At 39.0% G+C, this 24,430-nt stretch overlaps 1 protein-coding gene across 3 annotated transcripts in view; it reads left to right on the forward strand.

The window, feature by feature from the left end:
* Window positions 1-12,213: 12,213 nt before the first annotated feature.
* Window positions 12,214-24,430, forward strand: part of LOC127442867 (ATP-binding cassette sub-family F member 3-like) — a 63,689-nt gene continuing 51,472 nt past the window's right edge. For 2 of the 3 annotated variants that reach the window (XM_051701147.1, XM_051701149.1), the window contains exons 1-6: window positions 12,214-12,301; window positions 13,176-13,317; window positions 21,543-21,619; window positions 22,629-22,687; window positions 22,803-22,900; window positions 22,994-23,116. In XM_051701147.1, coding sequence (XP_051557107.1) covers window positions 12,226-12,301; window positions 13,176-13,317; window positions 21,543-21,619; window positions 22,629-22,687; window positions 22,803-22,900; window positions 22,994-23,116 — 575 coding nt within the window. In that variant the 5' untranslated portion in view covers window positions 12,214-12,225. The remainder of the gene's footprint in view (window positions 12,302-13,175; window positions 13,318-21,542; window positions 21,620-22,628; window positions 22,688-22,802; window positions 22,901-22,993; window positions 23,117-24,430) is intronic. The other variant, XM_051701148.1, reaches the window with a different exon arrangement.

Below are 24,430 nucleotides of genomic sequence, written 5' to 3' on the forward strand. Positions count from 1 at the left end.
TGAATATGATTTAGAACAAAGTCCTCATTGTGGGCCTAGGCATAAGATGGGTGCAGTGAATGAGGTTGAGATGAGGGATATTAAAGTTATGATAACATTCATTAAACAAGCAGAAAAATTCATGCACCTGGTTAGACTGTCAAAGGCGATTGAGAAAGAAATAGGTGTGGTGAAATCAGCAGCATGTCTCACAAATGGAAGGGTATTAATTAAATGCAATGATGGCAAGCAGAAAGCTAAGATGAAAATGAAAACACTAGCTGGTGGTAAAGTAATTTGCAAGGAAGTGGGAGGGAAAAAGAGTGGGGTCATTTCTGGGGTGCCTCACAGTGTTACAATGGATGATATCAGAGAAAATTTAGTTGGGGCAAAGTTACTTCAGCCAAAAGATTAATGAGATGGGTGGATAATAAAAATGTAAGAGACTTTCGGTGGTGATGATGAAAGTGAATGTCACGAGTGATTAGGGTTCATTAGCTTTCTGGTGTGGAAATATATTCCTCCGCCTTTTTGTTGTTATAAATGTCAGCACATGGGTCATTCTGCGACTGTATGCAAAGGGAAAATGAGGTGTGCAAAGTGTGGGGATGAACATGAGTATGGAAAATGTGAGGAGGGAGCTGAAGTTAGGTGCTGCAACTGTGGGGGTGGACATAGCGCTGCATATGTAGGGTGTCCAGTACAACAGCAGGCTTGGGAAATTCAAAAAGTAAAGACCTCACAAAACTTAAAATATGCAGAAGCTGCTCGCAGAGTCAAAACGAAGTACTGAAATGGAAGAAGTGAAGAGGCAGAATAGATATGAAGATAATCCTAAATTGGCTTATAAAGACAAACCACTGAGTGAAGTAGAATCATCTGAAACAAACTCAGAAGACTCCCTTATTGTGAAGAAATTGGACTTTGTGGCATTCATTTGTGCAGTAATAAATGGAACAACACAAGTGGAAAGGAAATCTGATAAGCTGAAAGTAGTGGCAGGATGTGCAGCTAAATATCTCAATTTAAATGGAATTTCGGCTGAACAGATTCATGCAATGCTAACATCTAAAGAGGTGGCAGTAGAGGGAAGTAAGTCTTCATATCTTCAAGCCTCTCAGAGTAGAATTATATGATGTCATTTTCAATACTTCAGTGGAATGCTAGGAGTCTAATCGCAAACGGACAAGAATTTAAGAAGTATATACAAGATTTGGATAATCCCCCAGATATAATATGTGTACAAGAAACTTGGCTATGCAAGTCCTTAAGTTTTAAAATCTCTGGATATGAAGAGGTAAGGAAAGATTGACAAAATGGGAGAGGAAGTGGATGTGCTATATTTATTAAAGAAAATTTGGTATATAGAAATGTATCTAGTGAAAAAAGTCTTGAGAGTGTAAGTGTAGAAATAATAGAATTACAAAATAGGTTAAAGTTTGTTAATTTATATAACCCTTGTAAAGATCTGAATATGGATCTGTTAAAAGCAGCAATTGGAGGAGTCACGTGACGCCATGTGAGGAGCAGACGTGTAAGCGACTAGCTCTGCGCACTTTGCTAGTTTTTTTTATTATTTTCTTATCATAATCTGGTGAGATTCGATACACCCAGTTACATATTTGCTCTTTGAGGTAAACATGGCAAAGAAGTCAAAATCCTCATACTCTGGAGACATTAAAATACACCTATGTGTTCAAGCTGAGGCCTCTGACAGGACTGCAAGCCGGGGACTCGATTTGGGAAGCATGTTGGGAGATGAAATTCAGCATCAACTGTCCAACATCTCGGTGATGCTGACAAAGGTTGTTGCTGACTTGGAAGATCTCGCTGTAATATGTCGATCGATTACGGTGATGGAAACAAAATTCTCTGAGTTGGTCACAAGAGTGTCGTATGTTGAGAAACGGATCGATTATTTTGAATCATCGGAAAGGGAATTATCCGCTAATCCACCCGTGTCCAAAACAGACTTGGAATCTATTTTGGAAAAACTTGAATATTTTGAAAATATGAGCCGAAGGAATAACATATACGGATTGTTGGAATTCCTGAGCATGAAGAGGGCAGAGATATGGTGAAATTCCTTGACGAGCTCTTCCCGAGTCTGCTCGATATAACAGGCCATAAACTGGAAATCGAGCAAGCTCACAGAGTCCTGGCTCGCGGATCTGCTGAGGGAGACAGGCCCCGATCATTTCTGGCCAAATTTCTGAGATCATCCGATAAAGATCTCATGTTGCACCAGACGAGGAGGAAAGGAAAGCTTTCTTGGAAGAATCACAATATTTTCTTGTTCCCGGATTTTGCGAATTCGACGAGAGAAACGCGATCGGTTCAAGGAATGTAAGAAACTCTTACATCAACTGAAGACCGCTTTTGCACTGATGATTCCGGCCAAACTGAGAATAGACACCAAGGACGGCAGCAAAGTATTTTTATGCCCCAAAAAGGCACTGGCCTTCATACAAACTATGGGTGAGTAAACCATTGGGCATTTTTTATGTGAGTGGACTTACTTTGGGGTTTCTTTTTGCGTTGTCTCCGCCTAGCGGCTGGAGTTTGTTTTGTGGAGTGACTCCAAGAAACTTTTGCATTGACAGAAGATCGCTTTTACACTGAAGTTCTAGGCCAGATTGAGAATGGACACTATGGATGACCGCAAAATTTCTACATGCTCACATAAAGGACGTCTTTTATAAAGTAGACGGACTGAGTAAGTTTTTTTTTTTTTTTTTTTTTGCTGGTTCCGCCTATCGGCTGGAGCTTGTTTTGTTGGATAACACTCCTTCGGGTCACTTGTGGATGAATCTGTTCGCTCTTTGTGCTTATGCCTCCTGTTGGCTGGAATTTGTTATGTGGAGTATTTTTGCGGGACATTGGAATGATTACGTCATCTGCTGCACTCATAACAGGCGACACTGAAGACTTGAAACACTTGTTTGTCTGCCTGAGGAAACTGAATGGCTTTACATCAGCTGGAGTTTATTTTGTGGAGGAACACACCTTCGAGACAGTTCTGTGAATGAATCTACATGTTCTTTGTGTTTATTTTGCCTGTTGGCTGGGATATGTTTTACAAAGTATTTTCTGTTATGTAATTTTGCCTCACAAAATCTGTATAGAAGCACCGGACTTGAGCAATCCGATGGCAAAGTTGTTGCGGGGGTTCTCGTATGCGTACATGGACTCTTTGAGTTTAGAGGGATTGACGCCGGTTGGCGCTGTCGTGCGCATGGTTAATGCGCATGTTTTTCTTTCTGTTTGTTCTGTTCGGGGTTTGATTGTTGCATTAATGGAGAATGTGGTCTGTATAATCTTATTTTTGACACACAATTTATTTTTTCATTATATCAATATGTCAAATGTTAATATGAGTGGATTATCACTCTCCACGTGGAATGTGAATGGGTTGGGGCACCCCATAAAAAGAAGGAAGGTTATTTATTTTCTTAAGCATAAAAAATATGAAATAGTCTTTCTTCAAGAAATGCATTTTCCCCGCAGGAAGCTGAAAAATTTGGGAAGATATGGGGTGGACATGTTTTCTTTAGTGCTGGTTCAAGTAAGAGTAGGGGAGTCATTATACTGATAAATAAACATCTACAATTCAAATGTCTCAAACAGATTAAAGATAAATTAGGAAGAGTCATTATTGTTTTAGCAGACATTCAGGGGCAAAGGTTGATTTTGGCTAATATTTACGCACCTAATGCTGATGATCAGGGCTTTTTTATAGATCTTGAAGGGATGTTGCAAGCCGCTGGCACCCCTCATGATATAATATTGGGAGGAGACTTTAATCTTTTGATGGACTCAGTCCTTGAACATAGTGAAGCAAAAGTGTGTAAGCCCCCTAGAGCAACACTGACGCTTCACAGGATGTGTTAAAATCTTGGTCTTGTAGATATTTGGCGACTTTTGAACCCATCTGGTAGGGACTATAAATTTTTTTCATCAGTCCATAAGATTTATTCCATAATATCTAAGTCTCTCATTTCATCTGTTGTTGACTGCTCAATTGGAAACATCTTAGTCTTAGATCATGCCCTGGTGTGTTTAGAGATGTTGCCACACACAGAGAAAAAGAAATCATATAGTTGGTGCTTTAATGTATACCTTTTGCAAAATCCTGATTTCCAACAAATGTTAAAGACTGAAATCAGTGTTTATATGGAGACCAACTGGTCCTCAGTATCCTCTGTGGGCGTGGCTTGGGAGGCACTTAAGGTGGTTCTTAGGGGTCGGATCATACAGTATGCCTCATTCACCAAAAAATCCAAAGCTCGAGAACTCGTGGAGTTGCAAAGGAATATTAAAAATGCTGAGGCAGAGCTGAAGCGCCAAATGTCATCTGACAGCCTCAGAGAATTGACCGGATTGAAATACAAATATAATACTATTTTGTCGCGGAAGGTGGAGTTTTGGTTATTTGGGGCAAGACAGTCATACTTTGAGTCGGGGGACAAAGCAGGGACGTTTTTGGCTAGATATATAAAGCAGAGAGAGTCTTTTTCTACCATTCCCTCAGTGAAATCTGCTGGTGGTGAAATTTTTACCTCGGCCATTGATATTAATAATGCTTTTAAAGAATTCTATATTGATCTTTATAGCTCCACGTCTTCGTGTACTGATGAAGATATTAAAAATTTTGTGGAACCATTAGAACTCCCTAAACTGACGACTGAGCAAAAAAATTCTCTTGATTCTGAGATAACCTTGGAGGAACTTAACGAGGTAATTAAATCCTTACCTACAGGCAAGACTCCCAGGCCAGACGGCTTTGCCGCTGAATTTTTAGATCTTATGCTACAGAATTGGCTCCACTTTTGTTAGAAGTATAAACAGAATCATTAAAGAATGGAAAGCTTCCCCCAACCATGACACAAGCCCGGATCAGTCTGATTCTTAACAAGGACAAAGATCCAAGTGAGTGTAAAAGTTACTGTCCAATTTCCCTGATCCAGCTAGATGTAATGGATCAAGTAGGGTTTATTCGGGGCCGTTAACATTAGGCATTAGGCGTTTCATTAATATCATGTGGTCAGTATCGAATGATCAGTCTCCGGTCGCTGCCATCTCACTTGACGCCGAAAAGGCGTTTGATATGGTAGAATGGGATTATCTTTTTAAGATTTTGGAAATGTATGGGTTCGGGAGTACATTTATTGGTTGGATTAAGTTACTTTATAGACACCCTGTAACGGCAGTACAAACAAATGGATTAATTTCAGATTATTTTACTGAATAGGGGCACCCGGCAGGGCTGCCCTCTTTCCCCATTATTGTTTTGTCTTGCTCTGGAACCATTAGCAGCCGCGATAAGAAAGGAGGATGATTTTCCAGAGGTGGTGGTGGGAGGTGTGGCGCATAAGCTTTTGCTTTACGCAGATGATATCTATGCCTTGTCTCCACAGAATTATTAATTCCTTCTCTAAATTTTCGGGATACAGAGTTAATTGGTCTAAATCCGAAGCTTTGGCTCTGACAGCGTACTGCCTGGTAACAGCTTTTCAGCCGGGCGCCTTTCTGTGGCCCAAACAGGGCATTAAGTATTTGGGTATTTTATTCCCAGCAAATATATGTGACTTAGTCAGAGTTAATTTTGACCCTTTAATAAAAAAGTTTAAGTGATGTGGAAAGGTGGGCTTCATTACAATTATCTATGATTGGAAAGGTTAATGTTATAAAAATGAATTGTATTCCAAAATTTAACTACCTACACTATATTGCCAAAAGTATTCGCTCACCCATCCAAATAATTGAATTCAGGTGTTCCAATCACTTCCATGGCCACGGGTATATAAAATGAAGCACCTAGGCATGCAGCCTGCTTCTACAAACATTTTTGAAAGAATGGGCCGCTCTCAGGAGCTCAGTGAATTCCAGCATGGTACTGTGATAGGATGCCACCTGTGCAACAAGTCCAGTCATGAAATTTCCTCGCTACTAAATATTCCACAGTCAACTGTCAATGGTATTATAACAAAGTGGAAGCGATTGGGAATGACAGCAACTCGGCCACGAAGTGGTAGGCCACATAAAATGACAGAGCGGGGTCAGCAGATGCTGAAGCGCATAGTGTGCACAGGTCGCCAACTTTCTGCAGAGTCAATCGCTACAGACCTCCAAAGTTCATGTGGCCTTCAGATTAGCTCAAGAACAGTGCGTAGAGAGCTTCATGGAATGGGTTTCCATGGCCGAGCAGCTGCATCCAAGCCATACATCACCAAGTGCAATGCAAAGCGTCGGATGCAGTGGTGTAAAGCACGCCGCCACTGGACTCTAGAGCAGTGGAGACGCGTTCTCTGGAGTGACAAATCACACTTCTCCATCTGGCAATCTGATGGACGAGTCTGGGTTTGGCGGTTGCCAGGAGAACGGCACTTGTCTGACTGCATTGTGCCAACTGTGAAGTTTGGTGGAGGGGGGATTATGGTGTGGGGTTGTTTTTCAGGAGTTGGGCTTGGCCCCTTAGTTCCAGTGAAAGGAACTCTGAATGCTTCAGCATAACAAGAGATTTTGGACAATTCCATGCTCCCAACTTTGTGGGAACAGTTTGGGGATGGCCCCTTCCTGTTCCAACATGACTGTGCACCAGTGCACAAAGCAAGGTCCATAAAGACATGGATGAGTGAGTTTGGTGTGGAAGAACTTGACTGGCCTGCACAGAGTCCTGACCTCAACCCGATAGAGCACCTTTGGGATGAATTAGAGCGAAGACTGTGAGCCAGGCTTTCTCGTCCAACATCATTGTCTGACCTCACAAATGCGCTTCTGGAAGAATGGTCAAAAATTCCCATAAACACACTCCTAAACCTTGTGGAAAGCCTTCCCAGAAGAGTTGAAGCTGTTATAGCTGCAAAGGGTGGGCCGACGTCATATTAAACCCTATGGATTAAGAATGGGATGTCACTTAAGTTCATATGCGTCTAAAGGCAGATGAGTGAATACTTTTGGCAATATAGTGTATTACAGTCTCTCCTCATTGAAGTACCCCTCTTTTATTTTAAACAATTTGATAGTATTGCTAAATCTTTTATCTGGAATGGTAAACGTCCTCGAATACATTCTAACAAGTTACACAGGCCAATTGACAAACGTGGGTTAGGTCTCCCCAAAATATTGTTTTACTATTATGCTTTTGGTCTCAGACATTTGGCGCATTGGTTACTTCCGCCTGAAAGAGCTCCTCCCTGGCTTTTTATTGAACAGGAGGTCCTTGCCCCTATCTTGCCATTGCAATGTCTTTCTACCAAGCTGCCCGGAGAAGTAAAGACACATCCCGTTATCTCACACATGCAGTTAGTGAGGACAAAAGTTTCCCACGTGCTCAATTCGGACATTTACATGAATGTTGCTGCAAGTATCTGGTTAAACCCTAAATTGTGTATTAACAAGTCCCCTTTTTGCTGGACAGAATGGATTGAGAAGGGAGCTGCTACGCTGGGTGACCTGTATGAAAATGGAGCATTGAGATCCTTTGAAAATATTACACAGTGGTTTGGGATTCCCAGATCTCAATTCTTCAGGTACTTACAGCTGCGCCATCTACTTTGTTCCATCTTTGGGTGTAGTATGCAGCCCCCTAAAGCTGCAGACACTCTTGAGATGGTACTAGAGGCTTTTGGAAAGGGTCACGAGGCTTCAGCGTACTATTCCCGGCTAATTCAGAGTCTAGGGGATGGGGTTTTGACATCTCTCAAGAAATTATGGGAGAAAGACTTGAATTTAGTACTGGAGGATGAAGAATGGGGTAGGATTTTTTAAAATATCAAGTCTATGTCTAGGGATGCAAGGATGTGCCTCATTCAATTTAAGATTCTGCATCGTTTTTATTGAACTCCCTCTGGATTGCATAGGCTTGGTCTTAAAGACATAGCCCATGTTTTTTGGTATTGTATTAAGATTCAAGAGTTTTGGTCGAGGGTTCAGAGTTATGTCTGTGAGATCCTGAGCACTCAGATTTCATTCTGGCCAGACTTTGTATTTTGGGTGATGGGGCGGGGGTTAACTTAGGGAATACACACATTAAAAACTGGGTCCTTACCAGTGTGATGATCGGCAGGAAAGTGATCCTTGGGGGATGGAAGTCGGCTGGTGTGCCCTCATTTCATGAGTGGCACCGAATTGGGCAGAGTGGCAGCCATTGAAAAGATGTTGCATAGACGGCTGGGTAGCTTGGGTGCCTTTGAGAAGAAGTGGGGCACTTATTTGGCCTTCTTGGAGGAACAATGGAGAGGCACAGCATAAATGGTGTGTATGTAATTAACTGACGTGTGGAACCCTTTTTCTCTTTTGTTGGGCAATTTTTTTTTTGTTGTTTTGTTTTTTTTTGTTATGTCTGAGTATTTTCTCTGGACTGTCTGCTTGTATATGTGTCTGACCACTGGGATGTGTATTGGGTGGGGTGGAGGGGAGGGGAGGGAGGGAGGGAGGGAGGGAGGGGGGAATATTTGTAGAAAGTTGATTCCATGTTTTCATGTGCTGTTTGTGTTGACTTGAGTGTGGAATCAATAAAAATTGTTAATGACAAAAAAAAAAAAAGAAAAGCAGCAATTGGAGATATGTCAAATAAAGTTATAGTATGTGGTAATTTTAATGCTCATAATAGTGTATGGTTTAGTAAGGATACTGATAAAAATGGGAAGACAGTAAAGTAATTTATGAAAATGAGTGAAATGGTTTGTCTGAATGATGGACAATCAACTAGAATGGATATAGTCAAAGGAGGATCATCCTACTTGGACCTAACAATAGTATCAGTATCATTAGCTGGCAAATGTACATGGTCAGTTGTAGATAATAATATGGGTAGTGATCACTTCCCAGTGTCATGTGATTTACAGATGCAAGTACAACAGCATACTAATAATTACGGTATAAGATGGAACTATAAGAAAGTGAACTGGGGGAAATTTAATATGCTTTGTGAAGAAATATTTTGTAACATGAATTTGGATAGTAATATTGAAGAAAATTTTAATAAAGTAGTAAATGGAATATATTTGGATGCAAATCAGTCAATTCCCATGTTAAAAGTTAAAGTTAAAGGTAGAAATGTTCCTTGGTGGACAGAGGAGTGTTCAAAGGCAATAAAAGAAAGGAACAAGGCTTTTAAAATTTTAAAGAAAACACTTTCACAAGAGACAGTTGTAGATTATCAAATGAAAAGGTAATTAAGGGTGCAAAAAGAGAAGCTTGGCAGAAATTTTGTAACTCAATTGGGGGGGACACTGGGATGGATGTAGTATGGCGTATGATTAGGAAGATGAATGATGTGGGAGGTATTAAAAAGACTCCAGTAATCGAAGAAAATGGAGAGGTGGCCGTTTCAAATAAAGAGAAGGTGGAAATTATGGCCAGTTCTTTTGTTAAAGCTCATAGTCTTGGAAATCTAAATGATACTTTTCTAATAAGAAGACAGCAAGTCCTGAACTTGCATAATAATGTATGCTACAAAAGTCGAGTTTGATAATAGAATGGATGATGAATTTAATTTGTTTGAATGATCAGTTGCTATTAACAATTCAAAAAATACATCTCCAGGTCAAGCTATGATTAGTTATAAAATATTAAAGGAGTTATCAGTATCAGCTTTGAGATTATTATTGGTAGTATATAATCAAATTTGGAATGAATGTATACTGCCTAAAGATTGGAAATATGCAATAGTGATTCCAGTAGTTAAACCAGGTAAAGATGCTATAAAAGCTAGCAGCTACAGACCTACACTACCGGTCAAAAGTTTTGAAACACTTAACTGAAATGTTTCTCACGATCTTAAAAATCTTTTGATCTGAAGGCGTATGCTTAAATATTTGAAATTAGTTTTGTAGACAAAAATATAATTGTGCCACCATATTAATTTCTTTCATTATAAAACAAAAATTTTATAAAGAAAATTAAAAAAAGTTTTTGAAATTGATGAATTGGACCAAATAATAGCAGCCAATAAGTGCCCAACATAGATGGGAACTCCATCAATACTGTTTAAAAAGCAACCCAGTGTGATACCTCAAGAAGTTGGTTGAGAAAATGTCAAGAGTACATGTCTGCAAATTCTTGGCAAAGGGTGACTACTTTGAAGATGCTAAAATATAACACAGTTTTGATTTATTTTGGATTTTGTTTAGTCACAACATAATTCCCATAGTTCCATTTATGTTATTCCATAGTTTTGATGACTTTATTATTATTCTAAAATGTGAAGAAAAAAAATTATAATAAAGAATGAGTGTTTCAAAACTTTTGACCGGCAGTGTATTGCTCTTACCTCTAATTTATGTAAGGTAATGGAAAACATGATAGTTAAATGGCTCAATTATTATCTTGAGAAAAAGGAGTTAGATTGACAATGGATACTCTGATATTGTTTGAGAATTAAATTAAAAAATCATTACTAATGAAAGAGTTTTTAGTTGCAGTGTTCTTTGATATAGGCTTACGACACGTTGTGGAGGGAGGGCTTGTTAATTAAACTAAACAAAATTGGTATTGGAGGTAAGTTGTATAATTGGGTATTAGACTTTTTATTTGGGCATACTTTTAAAGTAAGAATGGGTGAAGAATTATCAGGATCTTATGATATTTTGAATGGTACTCCCCAGGGTAGTGTAATAAGCCCAGTCCTCTTTAACTTGATGACTAGTGACATATATGATAAGGTTAAATCGGATATAGGAAAGGCTTTATATGCAGATGATGGAGCCTTATGGAAAAGAGGCAGAAATCTGGATATTGTTGTCAAGAATGTGCAGGAGGCAACCAGGGAGGTTGAAAATTGGTCTTTGGACTGGGGGTTAAAGTTTTCAGTAACAAAGACAAACTATATGATATTCACAAGGAGACGGATTAAAGAACAAATTGCTTTGAATTTATATGATCAACCTTTAGAAAGAGTGTCAGTATTTAAGTACCTCGGTATGTGTTTTGATGAAAGGTTAACATGGCAGAAGCATATTATAAAAATAAAAGCGAAATGTAAAGCAGTCCTTAATTGTATGCGATTAGTGGCTGGCTCGTATTGGGGTGCCAGTCATTGTGCATTATTAAATATGTTTCAAGCGTTAATAAGATCATATTTGGACTATGGTTGTATTGTTTTTGGAGCAGCAGCCAAATCAGTCCTGAAAAGATTTGATGTTATTCAGTCCAGAGCTCTGAGATTATGCTGTGACAGGTCATCACCTGATGCAGTAGGTGTAGAAATGCGGGAGATGATTTTGGAGATGAGAGGAAGGAAACTGGCAGCAACTTATGGGTGGGTCTCTTTAACGAGCAGTAAACAAGTATTGTACCCGTAAAGTCTTGGAGGACTGCTGGGAATACAAGTTAAGTGGGAGAAATAGTTTCGGATGGAAATGTGGGTGTTGGGTTAAAGAGTTTAGGATGGAAATCTTGGAGATCTGTCCTGCAGTGTCTATATCTGGTATTCCACCTTGCAAAGACTCCGTTTCCTGTTATTGATTTAAATTAATTAATGATTAATTAATATAACAGCAATGCAGTGTGATAATTTGTTACTTTTCTCAACGCTGGTCAGGATGAACCAATCACAGACGATTATCTTTACTGGAATAGGTATTTTATTTAATCATTTTATTGACACTTCTTGAGTATTTTATAATTCGGATGCAAGATACAAATCTTTTGAAATGATAGATTCAAACATTTACACTTACTAATACACGTGTCTCCAAAAAGACAAAAATCGCCTTGACATTTGAATGCTGCTAGTCCAAAAACCTGGAAGAGAATTAGTGGGTTCCCTCTGGATTTTCCTATGGGTTTTTATAATAGGGGTTTTGAACATGTGTGTAAAATAAGGTCTGTGGACTGTGGTAAACATTACTTAACGATACGTGGACGTTTGTTCTACAACATAAATTACACACAGTCAAACATCAAACGTTAATTTTGAAGCAGTATTGAATTACATACTTTAAAACACACACACACGGCAGCTTCAAAATTCACGTTTGAGGTTTGACTGTGTGCAATTTATGTGTTGAACAACACGTCCACATATCGTCAAGTAATGTTTACCACAGACTTTGTTTTACTGATGAGTTCAAAACCCCTATTATAAAAACACAGGAAAATCCAGAGGGAACCCAATGGTGAATTAGACTTCGAATTAGAGCGCCACCTGCAGGAAGAGACCAATATGAGCTGCAGCTGCATTCTTGCACGTGTTTATGGTGCGCCGTTGCGCATGAGCACTGTGTCCGGCCCGGTGTGTGTATGATGGCGGCGTATGTGGTCATACTGAAGAACGAGTTTCCACAGATCGACTCTGAACTCTTCGATTATATCACCGGTACTGTCACATTTATATACTTTTATACAGCTTATGGTCAGTGTTATTGCGCAGTCCGGCGGGCATGACAGAAGTTCCTTTACTAGATACAGTAGTGCTGATGATGTGTTGACAATGCTCTGACTGAAACGCATCAGTTACGACATTATTATTTAAATGATTAAATATACACGTGGCTGATCAATTATATCACAGTATAAAATCAACTCATGAATGCAATATATGTTAATCTATGAGAAGTAAACAGCAGTGAAATTTGACAGCGACATTGGTCTCATTTTCAAGCAAACAGATAGACATGTCATGTATTGTGTCCTCAATATTATATTATGCTATATATTATATTATTATAGTAATCATTGTGATACATTACAATGTAATATACAGTATATCATGTGATTGCTGAGGAGTGTGTACTGGAGTATTGTAAGATATAATGATGAATAATTATGTGACATAATGAAAACATCAGAACTACTGAAATATTCACTTCATGCTGTCATGAGCTAAAATCAACCATGAGTGCTGACAATTCACCAAATACACCACAATATTAGATAAGTAATAATTTTATTTATAAAAATGAACAGAATGAAAGGAATATATTACGATGGAATATTCTTGGGTTTTAAAGAAACAGTTTGTTCTTTACTGTGATTTTTAGAGAATCACACTGGTTCTAAGAGATGCACAGGTTATAAGTAACTTCCTCTGGTAAAATAAATTGGTCATTGTTTCATTAAGTCATTCATCAGAATTAATGAATAGTGTTGTTATGAAATGAGATTGATATCATTTAATATATGTATTATACCTGTAATAAAGACTTTTCTAGTTAAAATTATGTGTGACTGTGACGTGTATTATTGTGCAGGTGTGTTGGGCAGCGGCAGCTCAGATTTTGAGGATGCAGAGGAAGTGTTTGATGCCATCGGTGGAGTTCTTCAAGAGGTTGGTGATAAGAATGAAGATGACATTCGAGAGATCTGCTTTCAGATGTTCAACTCTCTCCAGCTGTAAGTGATGAAACTGTCTTGTGTTACATGTTCTGCACAAATACATTTCCTTTTAAAGTTGACAGTACAAAGGTTCATGTCACTAAATCCGATAGTATAGTGGTTTTGTGTAGTTGTTGTTCTTTCTTTTGGTAACTGTTAGTAAGTTTATGCCTTATGTTTAATTTCAGTAGCAGTTAGTGGTGCACCGATCAGGAAATTTGAGGCCGATACTGATCAATACCGATTATTAAGCGACTGCTTGAAAACGTGGTGCTGTTATTAAAGGGGCATTCAGTAGTTCTCTAGCTTACACATGCATTGCTGTTCTTCGTGTACTTTAAGTACCGATACGACAGTGGTGTTAGATGCTGTACTGCCATCTATTGACGTGGATATGCATGATCGTCTCTGATGCCCCCTCCAGCTCTGGAATATCATTTGCATCGGGAAAATGTCGGAGTTTGAGGTAATTTCTAAAGTTATTTATTATTACTATAATATAATTGCTTTGCCTAAAAACAAACATCAGAAATCAAGTGAACATGCTTCTACAGTTAAGGACAAATTATAATTGTCCCTCATATCAATAATCTTTGGAGACCGTCTACATTCATGTTATTTCTAAAGACAGTTATTACCTTTATTAGAGAACTGCTTAGTGTAAAATGAACCTTATTTTTGATGAATTAGTTTTGTTTCCAAGCAAACAAAGTTATGGTTTACACAAAATCCACAACAATCGCTGTGCCAAGCTACTTTGCACTAAACTAATGAAGATGTAGATGCCTTACCATTACCGATTGTAGAGCCGAGGAGGGCGGGGCCGGGCTGGAATGAGACACACCCGGTCCCCAATCAGCCTGATGGGGCGTGCGAGGGATAAAGGCGGCCGGGGACGACAGTTCGAGAGAGAGAGAATTACAGACAGCTGTGCTGTGTTTTTAGTTGTGTGTTTTTAGTTGTGTGTTTTTGGTTAATATATTATTATTTAAGTTGTCAAGCCGGTTCTCGCCTCCTCCTTTCCTCTAAACCCCCTTACACCGATGTTTACTCTAGTTTTTTGTCTTTGCCAGTCTTTCTGTCTTCTTGCTTCAGACCTTTTTTTGCTTCTTTGGCAGTACAGCTACTGAATCTCCCATTGTCTCCGCTGCTAAAGCACGATAAATAAGTATGTTCCAATGTGTTCTTTTCGCTCTTCACATCACCAACCAACAAAACTGTGTGCTACATAAGCATAGCCAAGTGTATCTACATAGGTGGCAGGCCGGCTTTTTTTTTTTTTTTTTTTTTTTTTTTTGAAATTTAGTGAAACACAGCGGGTCATGTGATTTCAACATGGCGAAACACATTGAAGGGGGTGACCCACACCATGCATAATAAAAACACTTTTTATAGAAAACTATTATGATTACAGTCTTCATCTTATGTGAGTACATGTGACCTTTCGGATCAAACTTTACAAAAACACAATTCATTCATTAATGTGTAAAAACTTTTTTAAATTGGCTCCAAACTACTGAATGCACCTTGAAAAGTTTAAACTGTTCTTAGTTGTATTGTGAAAAGCATATCTCTCTGATTTAAATCAGGGTTCTCAAAAAATCGCATTGAGATGAGTGAACGATGAGAGATTGAGAGCTCGCATGTGAAGCCCAAAGTATACTTTGGTTTTGACGGGAACGCTTACATCCTGTCCACACTGGACACGAGCGACGTTGCGCCACAATGGCTTGAGGCGTCTGTTATCTACATTGGACACGATGAAATTAACGTTCTAAACCATTTATTTGTCTTGTTGGCAGGAGTAGCATCACCACGTGCAGCGCAAAATTGCCATTTACTGTTGCTGCTGGTGTAGACAGGGTGTTAGCATCAGTTTACAGTTGAACATAAGCCTTTAGACGCATACACTCTTCGACTGATATGAGAGAGTGGACTATTTATCTTCAAGAGTTTAGACCACTTATATTTACAGTATATAGAACTGGATTACTGATGACTTTATAACAGTGAAGCCACTGCGCCACCATATTGCTATGCCCAAACATTTCAATGTGCCTAATTGACTTAATAGAAAATCATCTCATTTCAGTGACTAAACATTAAACATTCAATCGTTGATTTTATTTCTAAAATCTGGCTGTACACCTCTACAACACAAACATATTACACATGTAATTATTTATTTAAAGTTGGGAACTTTTCCTGTTTCATGAAAGCCCGAGCTAGTTATGTGTAGTATATCTATATCAAACAGGCAGACAGATCAGCTGAATGTAAACAAGTTCACTGAAACCGAGGTAAGAGGCAAGCAGAAATTGTATTGCAAACATCAAAGTGTTCGTTCGGAGTTACTTGTTTTGCATACAGTAAATGTTTTCATTAAAAAGTGAATCTTTCTTGCGGTCACTTGCCTGAGAGCGTGCATTTTCTCTCTCTTTCTATCAATCATACACAGCGGGCATGCAGAGAATGAGGGAGACAAGCAAAGCAAAGATTACTATACTGATACGCTAGGTTGTAATGGCAAACGCACACATAATGTATGACATGTATCTATGTATTTACTACAGGGAGCACTTCAATAGGAAAACATGCATTTTTGTAGATTTAGAAATCCCGGTCTGACTTTTTTAAGAACCCTCTGGGGGAAAGGACATGTTGTTTCCCCAAAACAAGCTGATATTACAGCTTTTCCTACTTACTGTACAACTTGTGGAGAGTTTTGCCAAGTCCCTTGATGATCGTTTTGTTGCACTGATTAGCTGCACACCGGGACAGATGAATGCTCTGACATCACGTTAGCTTATATCGTCTCCATCATAACAAATATAATCCATAAACAGCAAATTAAACATTAATCATGATTGTCACTAGATGCGACTGTTGTATCCGGAGATTGGAGATGGTAAAAGATGGCGTTATCAGCTGTTAGCCAGTGAAGATATATGGCAATTGGGTCACAAAGATGGCCGCTCAAACCTTTCCGGTGGTTTCACCTCCTGCTGGCAGTTTACCATTGCGTCATCAATCCAGTTCTATATATATCGATATATCAGTGGTTTATACACATAAATATGTCTTTATATTCTTTCAGACTCAAGAAATACACATTGCAGGTATCTGCTGACCTCCTCACACACGCGTTCTTAACGTGCACACACACTGTTGTTGTTTCCACATTCGTCTCCTGTTGTTTAGCGGCAATTACATCTTTTAGCTCTTCTCTGAGACAGCAACTTTTCAACTGTGAGTGTTGCCACCTTTTGGACCCACTAATTAGTGCAAATAATTCCAGGTGCATGCGCATACTGTGCGTTCAGAGTACACGCGGTTAGAAAAAAAATTGGGCCACATGCTGTTGATAAATACATTTGCGTCATGTGTCCTGTACGTAGATGCCTTGTGTTCCCATCCGAAGTATACTTTGGGCTTAAGGCCCAGATATACTTTGTTTTTCTGTGTACCATATTGGATCACACCCGGTCAACCGCGTGGCCTATCAAAGTATACCCTTGACCAAGAGCGGATATGAATGCGTTCGACACAACGACTGCTTTGTGAAACTCTTAGTACAGTCAACAACAGGCGTATGTGGCGACGATGAGTGCAGACTGCGCTTATGACGAAATTTGAGTCATGCATACTGTACGCGTTCCGATCAGCAACGCGGACAACGGAAGTATACGAAACCGAGTGTGCATAATCGTTCAAACTTGTCTCTCGCTCCACTCACATCATGTATACTCAGATATGTATTTGCATCTTCATTAGTTGTTTAATTCATTTTTAGATCAGATTGCGGTATCTTTGTCAACCATGTCTAGATGGGCTGGTTTGAGTATTTCTGTAACTGCTGATATCCTGGGATTTTCACACACAGCAGTCTCTTGAATTTACTCAGAATGGTGCCAAAAACAAAAAAACATCAAGTGAGGGGCAGTTCTGCGGATGGAAATGCCTTGTTGATGAGAGAGGTCAACAGAGATTGGCCAGACTGGCTCAAACTGACAAAGTCTATGGTAACTCAGATAACCGCTCTGTACAATTGTGGTGAGAAGAATATCATCTCAGAATGCTATTCTGAAATGCGGTTGGTGCTGTTTTGGCGGCACGAGGGGGACCTACACAATATTAGACAGGTGGTTTTAAAATTGTGGCTGATCAGTGTATATGCAGTGCATCCGGAAAGTATTCACAGCGCTTCACTTTTTCCACATTTTGTTATGTTACAGCCTTATTCCAAAATTGATTAAATTCATTATTTTCCTCAAAATTCTGCAAACAATACCTCATAATGACAATGTGAAAGAAGTTTGTTTGAAATCTTTGCAAATTTATTAAAAATAAAAAACGAAAAAAAATCACATGTACATAAGTATTCACAGCCTTTGCCATGACACTCAAAATTGAGCTCAGGTGCATCCTGTTTCCACTGATCATCCTTGAGATGTTTCTACAACTTGATTGGAGTCCACTTGTGGTAAATTCAGTTGATTGGACATGATTTGGAAAGGCACACACCTGTCTATATAAGGTCCCACAGTTAACAGTGCATGTCAGAGCACAAACCAAGTTATGAAGTCCAAGGAATTGTCTGTAGACCTCCGAGACAGGATTGTATCGAGGCACAGATCTGGGGAAGGGTACAGAAAAATGTCTGCATCATTGAAGGTCCCAATGAGCACAGTGGCCTCCATCATCCGTAAATGGAAAAAGTTTGGAACCACCAGGACTCTTCCTAGAGCTGGCCGCCTGGCCAAACTGAGCGATCGGGGGAGAAGGGCCTTAGTCAGGGAGGTGACCAAGAACCCGATGGTCACTCTGACAGAGCTCCAGCATTTCTCTGTGGAAAGAGGAGAACCTTCCAGAAGAACAACCATCTCTGCAGCACTCCACCAATCAGGCCTGTATGGTAGAGTGACCAGACGGAAGCCACTCCTCAGTAAAAGGCACATGACAGCCCACCTGGATTTTGCCAAAAGGCACCTGAAGGACTCTCAGACCATGAGAAACAAAGATTGAACTCTTTGGCCTGAATGGCAAGCGTCATGTCTGGAGGAAACCAGGCACTGCTCATCACCTGGCCAATACCATCCCTACAGTGAAGCATGGTGGTGGCAGCATCATGCTGTGGGGATGTTTTTCAGCGGCAGGAACTGGGAGACTAGTCAGGATCGAGGGAAAGATGAATGCAGCAATGTACAGAGACATCCTTGATGAAAACCTGCTCCAGAGCGCTCTGGACCTCAGACTGGGGTGAAGGTTCATCTTCCAACAGGACAACGACCCTAAGCACACAGCCAAGATAACAAAAGAGTGGCTCTGGGACAACTCTGTGAATGTCCTTGAGTGGCCCAGCCAGAGCCCAAACTTGAACCCGATTGAACATCTCTGGAGAGATCTGAAAATGGCTGTGCACCGACGCTCCCCATCCAACCTGATGGAGCTTGAGAGGTCCTGCAAAGAAGAATGGGAGAAACTGCCCAAAAATAGGTGTGCCAAGCTTGTAGCATCATACTCAAAAAGACTTGAGGCTGTAATTGGTGCCAAAGGTGCTTCAACAAAGTATTGAGCAAAGGCTGTGAATACTTATGTACAGGTGATTTTTTTTTTTTTTTTTTTTTTCTTTTCGTTTTTTAATTTTAATAAATTTGCAAAGATTTCAAACAAACTTCTTTTTAGGTTGTCATTATGGGATATTGTTTGTAGAATTTTGAGGAAAATAATGAATTTAATCCATTTTGGAATAAGGCTGTAACATAACAAAATGTGGAAAAAGTGAAGCGCTGTGAATACTTTCCGGATGCACTGTAAGTAAATTCATTATATGCTGTTATTTCAGGAGCTCAGGTTTGCTCAACAAAGACACACGTAGTTAGTTATATCTTTAAATGTTCGATACATTTTTAACCTCCTTAGACCCCCGCGTGACTGCTGTGTGCATTTTCTGTTTCCATTTTTGATTTGTAACTAGTAGCACCTAATAATAAACAAGCAAATAAATAAATAAATTCTAGAGCAAATAGTTTTCCTAAAAATGTATGTCCACATACATCAGCCACAACATTAAAACCACCTGCCTAATATTGTGTAGGTCCCCCTTGTGCTGCCAAATCTGTTCTGATCCACACCTCCAAATAGCATTGTGAGATGAAATTTGTTCTCACCACAATTGTACAGAGTGGTTATCTGAGTTACTGTAGACTTTGTCAGTTTGAACCAGTCTGGCCATTCTCTGATCACTCTCATCATCAAGGCAGCAGTTACAGAAATACTCAAACCAGCCCATCTGGCACCAACAATCATCCATGTGATTATCTAGTCAGCCAATCGTGTGGCTGCAGTGCATAAAATCATGCAGATACTGGTCAGGAGCTTCAGTTAATGTTCACATCAACCATCAGAATGGGGAAAGTGAACATCAGTGAACAAAGTGAACAAATCAGTGATTTGGACCATGGTATGTTTGTTGGTGCCAGATGGGCTGGTTTGAGTATTTCTGTAACTGCTGATCTCCTGGGATTTTCACGCAAAACAGTCTCTAGAATTTACTCCGAATGGTGACAAAAACAGAAAACATCCAGTGAGCGGCAGTTCTGTGGACGGAAATGCCTTGTTGATGAGAGAGGTCAACAGAGAATGACCATACTGGTTCGAACTGACAAAGTCTATGGTAACTGAGATACCCGCTCTTTACAAATGTGATGGCATTGTTTTGGCGGCACGAGGGGGACCTACACAATATTAGGCAGGTGGTTTTAATGTTGTGGCTGATTGGTGTATGTGGACAGAGGTACTACGTTGTGCAATTTTAAATAGCACTAAGCTATATAAAGTAAAAAAAAAATAGTTTTTCATCAAATTGTTTTTTTCCAGGAGTGTTGGTTATGTTTTTGAGATGTTACAGACATTACAGCTTATTTTCTCTAAAGCTGAATATATAATTCTTATTCAAAATAATGTAATGTCAAGCATCATCCAGTCACTGCCAACCGTGTTAAAATAAAATGTTGCCTTATAAAATTCTGAATCAATGTACTGATTATCATTGTCCCATGTCTGCCAAACATGTTGAGTGGTCCAAACATCATCTGCAACCTGAAACTGAACTTTTGATCGGATTTTAGGAGTGAATGCACTTAGCTGCATAGAAAGACAGAGGATGCTCCCTTGCTCCCTATTTAGTGAATGACTTAACCTCCAGTGTGCTGTCTGTCTGTACTGGTCTCAGAACACTTTGAAACACACCTGAATTTCATCTTAACTCCATATAAAGCCTCTGAAAAAATGTTCAGCTTTTGGATGAACCCATTTATTCTCAGTGTGATAATACATAGTGTAAAGTATGACCCACAGATGTTTTAATGTTGAAAGTTATTCAAAATAACTAACATGTTTTTTCTACTTTTGAGGAAATGCAGTACAAGTTTCCACATATGTGGACATCATGTTTATCAGGGCGCTGACGCGCGAAAAATGAACAGGTTTTTTAAAGCGGCATATCAAATGAAACTAGAGACTCCTCTTTACAACCAAACAGGTTTCAATGAAAAAACTTAGAGATTTTTTTTTACCAGAGGTTCTTTTGTTGGTGCTGCATCCGTAGGAGCGCTTCAAGGAAATCAACGTCATGTTGGTGTGTCATGTGACTCGATGCGGCAAAAGTTAACCCTTTAATTTGTATTCATTTAAATTATGAGTTGTGTATAGCGAAGTCAAAACACAACGTCCACGCATGTGGACATGGGGTTGCACGAGGTTAAATGAAAAAATATTTATACATTTTTGAAAATATTTGATTTTTGTTTTGTCTACAATTTGACACCCTTTTTGGTTTTTTTGTCATTTTGCACATCAACTAAAATATGTAAATTTCGTTGACGAAAATGATATTAAATTTTAGTCGGAGTAAAACTGACTAAAATTAATCAATATGATGAAATATTGACTAAATTGAAAGGATCTAAAACAGAAACAAAGACTAAAACAAAAATCTTTGTAAAAATGAACATTGCTGCATGCTGGACGAAGCAGAGCTACATTCACATTATGTAGGTCTGTTAGTCTGACTTTGCAAAAATGGGACTGATGAATGAATTGATGTCTGTCCAGATTTAGACTTCATCAAAATGAAAATTCCATGCAGAATTAGTTCAGTCAGTAAAAACCCAGTTAAAACAGCCATAACACTCAGGCCCAGTAATATGTGTATGGTTGATGATTATATTTGTTCCTCACAGGACTAAATGTAACTCTGGTCAGCAGCAGTTGTTGTTGGACACTCCAGTGCAGTTATCACAAGTGTCTGCTGATGCAGGTGAGCTCAATCATTTATCAGTTGGATCTGCTTTAACTCATAAAAACATATTGTCATGTTTTTTAGAGTTTCTCAGTATGTGTTCACTCTTCTCATTTCATTATTAATGTAATATATGCTAGTAAGATTTTGCTGGACTTTTGAAACAGATTCATGATTCAGTTTCAGAGTGAATGTGTTTGAAACATTGCTACTTCCATATCAAGATATTCTGAAAAGCCTCATTATAAAAGGTGCCTCATAAGCATGAAAAAGCTTATACCAAATATAATATTAAGAGTATTATACCAAAAAAGCACTTCTAGGATTTAAAGGAAAGTTCCAGGTTCAATACAAGTTAAGCTCAATCGACAGCATTTGTGGTGTAATGTTGATTACCACAAAAATTTATTTCAACCCGTTCCTCCTTTCCTTTAAAAAAAGGAAAAATCTGGGTTTCTAAGGGAAAAATCTGAGGGACTTACAATGGAAGTGAATGGGGCCAATTTTTGGAGGGTTTAAAGGCAGAAATGTGAAGCTTATAATTTTATAAAAGCACTTACATTAATTCTTCTGTTTTGTATTTTTCTTGTGTATTATTTGAGCTGTAAAGTTGTTTAAATTGTAATTTTATAGTCATTTTAGGGTTTGTTGACATCATCATGGTAAGGAAGTTGTAAAATTAGCTATAACTATACACGGAAAAGGTTTGTAAGTGATTTTAATACACTAAAATCATGTTAACCTGCATATCCTTTATGTGTTGTGGTTATACTTTTGAAAAAGGGAGAATTTTAACGTTAAATAAATTGGCCCCATTCACTTCCATTGGAAGTGCCTCACTGGAACCTTGATTTTTGCTTTTTTTTAAAGAAAAGGAGGAACGAGTCAAAATTAATTTTTGTGGTAATCAATATTATGCCACAAATGCTGTCGACTGAGCTTAACTTGTATTGAACCTGGAACATTCCTTTAATATTTACATTTTAAAACAGAAATTTCCATGTCTCAGATGTTTGTTCCGTTTCAGCAGCGTCATCTGCTAATGATGTTCATGGTATCTGGATGATAAAGAGGAACCAGAATTCAGTAAGATCAGCTCTCATTTCACCAGCTCTGTCTACTGCAACTTAGTGCCTGGACGTGTTGAATGATCTCCTTTAGTACTGTTTATGGCCTATAATATCATTTATTTTCATGTTAGACTGTGAATGCCAAGAAACTGGAGAAAGCTGAAGCCAAACTGAAAGCCAAACATGAGCGCAGAAATGAGAAAGACTCTCAGAAAACATCTTCTCCACTGTGAGTGCCATATTAGAACTGTATGCTCCTAAACGTCACCTTTGGGTGATATCATCTGGTCTGATGTTTTTGTGTTGGTTGATGTATTTGAAGGGTTTTGGAAGAAGCTTCTGCCAGTCAGGCGAGCAGTAAGAAAGACAGTCGCGTCGACTCGTCTGGGAAAAATCGAAGTTATGACATTCGCATAGAGAATTTTGATGTGTCTTTCGGGGAGAGGTGAGTAAATGATTACAATCATCAGGAGACATCACTGGATATAAGGAATAGCTTTAGATAGTGTTAAGCTCTATATTCAAAGTTTGCTACCTTTAATTTAAAAATACTTCATGCTGTACTGTGAGACCTAATAATGTATTAAAAGGCCTGTTTACACCAACTGAGATGCATCTAAATTGCACAAAGCAGGGCTCCAATCTGTGACAAAGTAGTCACCGGTGTGACTATAAAGTTGGCCAACTCTCTCTCTCTCTCTCTCTCTCTGATTATGTGCTGCCCTTTTAGTTTTGTGTTTGAGAAACAAATGCTCCTAAACTGCACTAACCGCACCAAAATATGAATGGACAGAGCAGAGCGAGCACAGAGCAGGTGCGTTTACTCGCAGAGCAGTCTTTTGTAATTAACATTTTTATTGATTCATATGGACATGACAGTGGAAAAAACTCAACACATATATATAGAATCAACATTTTACATTTAAACCCTACTAATACAATCACACACTGACCCCTAACGAACACCCCTGTGGTCCCACATAACACACACACAATCCCAAAAAAAAAAAAAAAAATATATATATATATATATATTATACAAATAAATAAAATAATTATAAACATACATGATTAAACTAAACTACACTCTCCACATCCCCTCCCCATGAGTCCCCCAAAAAAACTAAATATTTGCCCCATTTTTTAGCAAATAAGTCCCTAAACCCCAGCCTTCTACTTACCGCCTCTTCAAATGCAGCTACCCTCCCCATTTCCACGCACCACTCCGAAAAAAAGGGTGCTCCATTTGACTTCCAACCCCTTAAAATGACTTGCCTGCCGATCATGAGACTGGTCAGAACCCAGTTTTTTATGTGATTATCCCCTAAATGCATGACCGCCCCATCACCCGAAATACAGAGTCTGGGACAAAGCAAAACCTGAGTGTTCAAAACATCACACAAATACCTCTGAACCCTCGACCAAAACTCCTGGATCTTAACACACCCCCAAAAGGCATGGGTAGTGTCTCCAACTTCTGATTGGCATTGCCAGCAAGTGGGTGTGTCTTTAAGACCAAGCCTATATAATCTAGAGGTGGTCCAATAAAATCTATATAAAATCTTAAATTGCATAAGGCGAACCCTTGCATCTCTAGATACAGACTTGACATTTTTAAGAATCTTAGTCCACACTCCATCCTCCAATACCAAATTCAAATCTTTTTCCCATACTTTCTTGAGAGATGTCAAGGCTCCATCCCCAGACTCTGAATTAGTAGGGAGTAATACACTGATGCTTCATGGCCTTTTCCAAAAGC

This window comes from Myxocyprinus asiaticus, chromosome 6, assembly GCF_019703515.2.
Source record: "Myxocyprinus asiaticus isolate MX2 ecotype Aquarium Trade chromosome 6, UBuf_Myxa_2, whole genome shotgun sequence".
Taxonomy (NCBI): Eukaryota; Metazoa; Chordata; class Actinopteri; order Cypriniformes; family Catostomidae; genus Myxocyprinus; species Myxocyprinus asiaticus.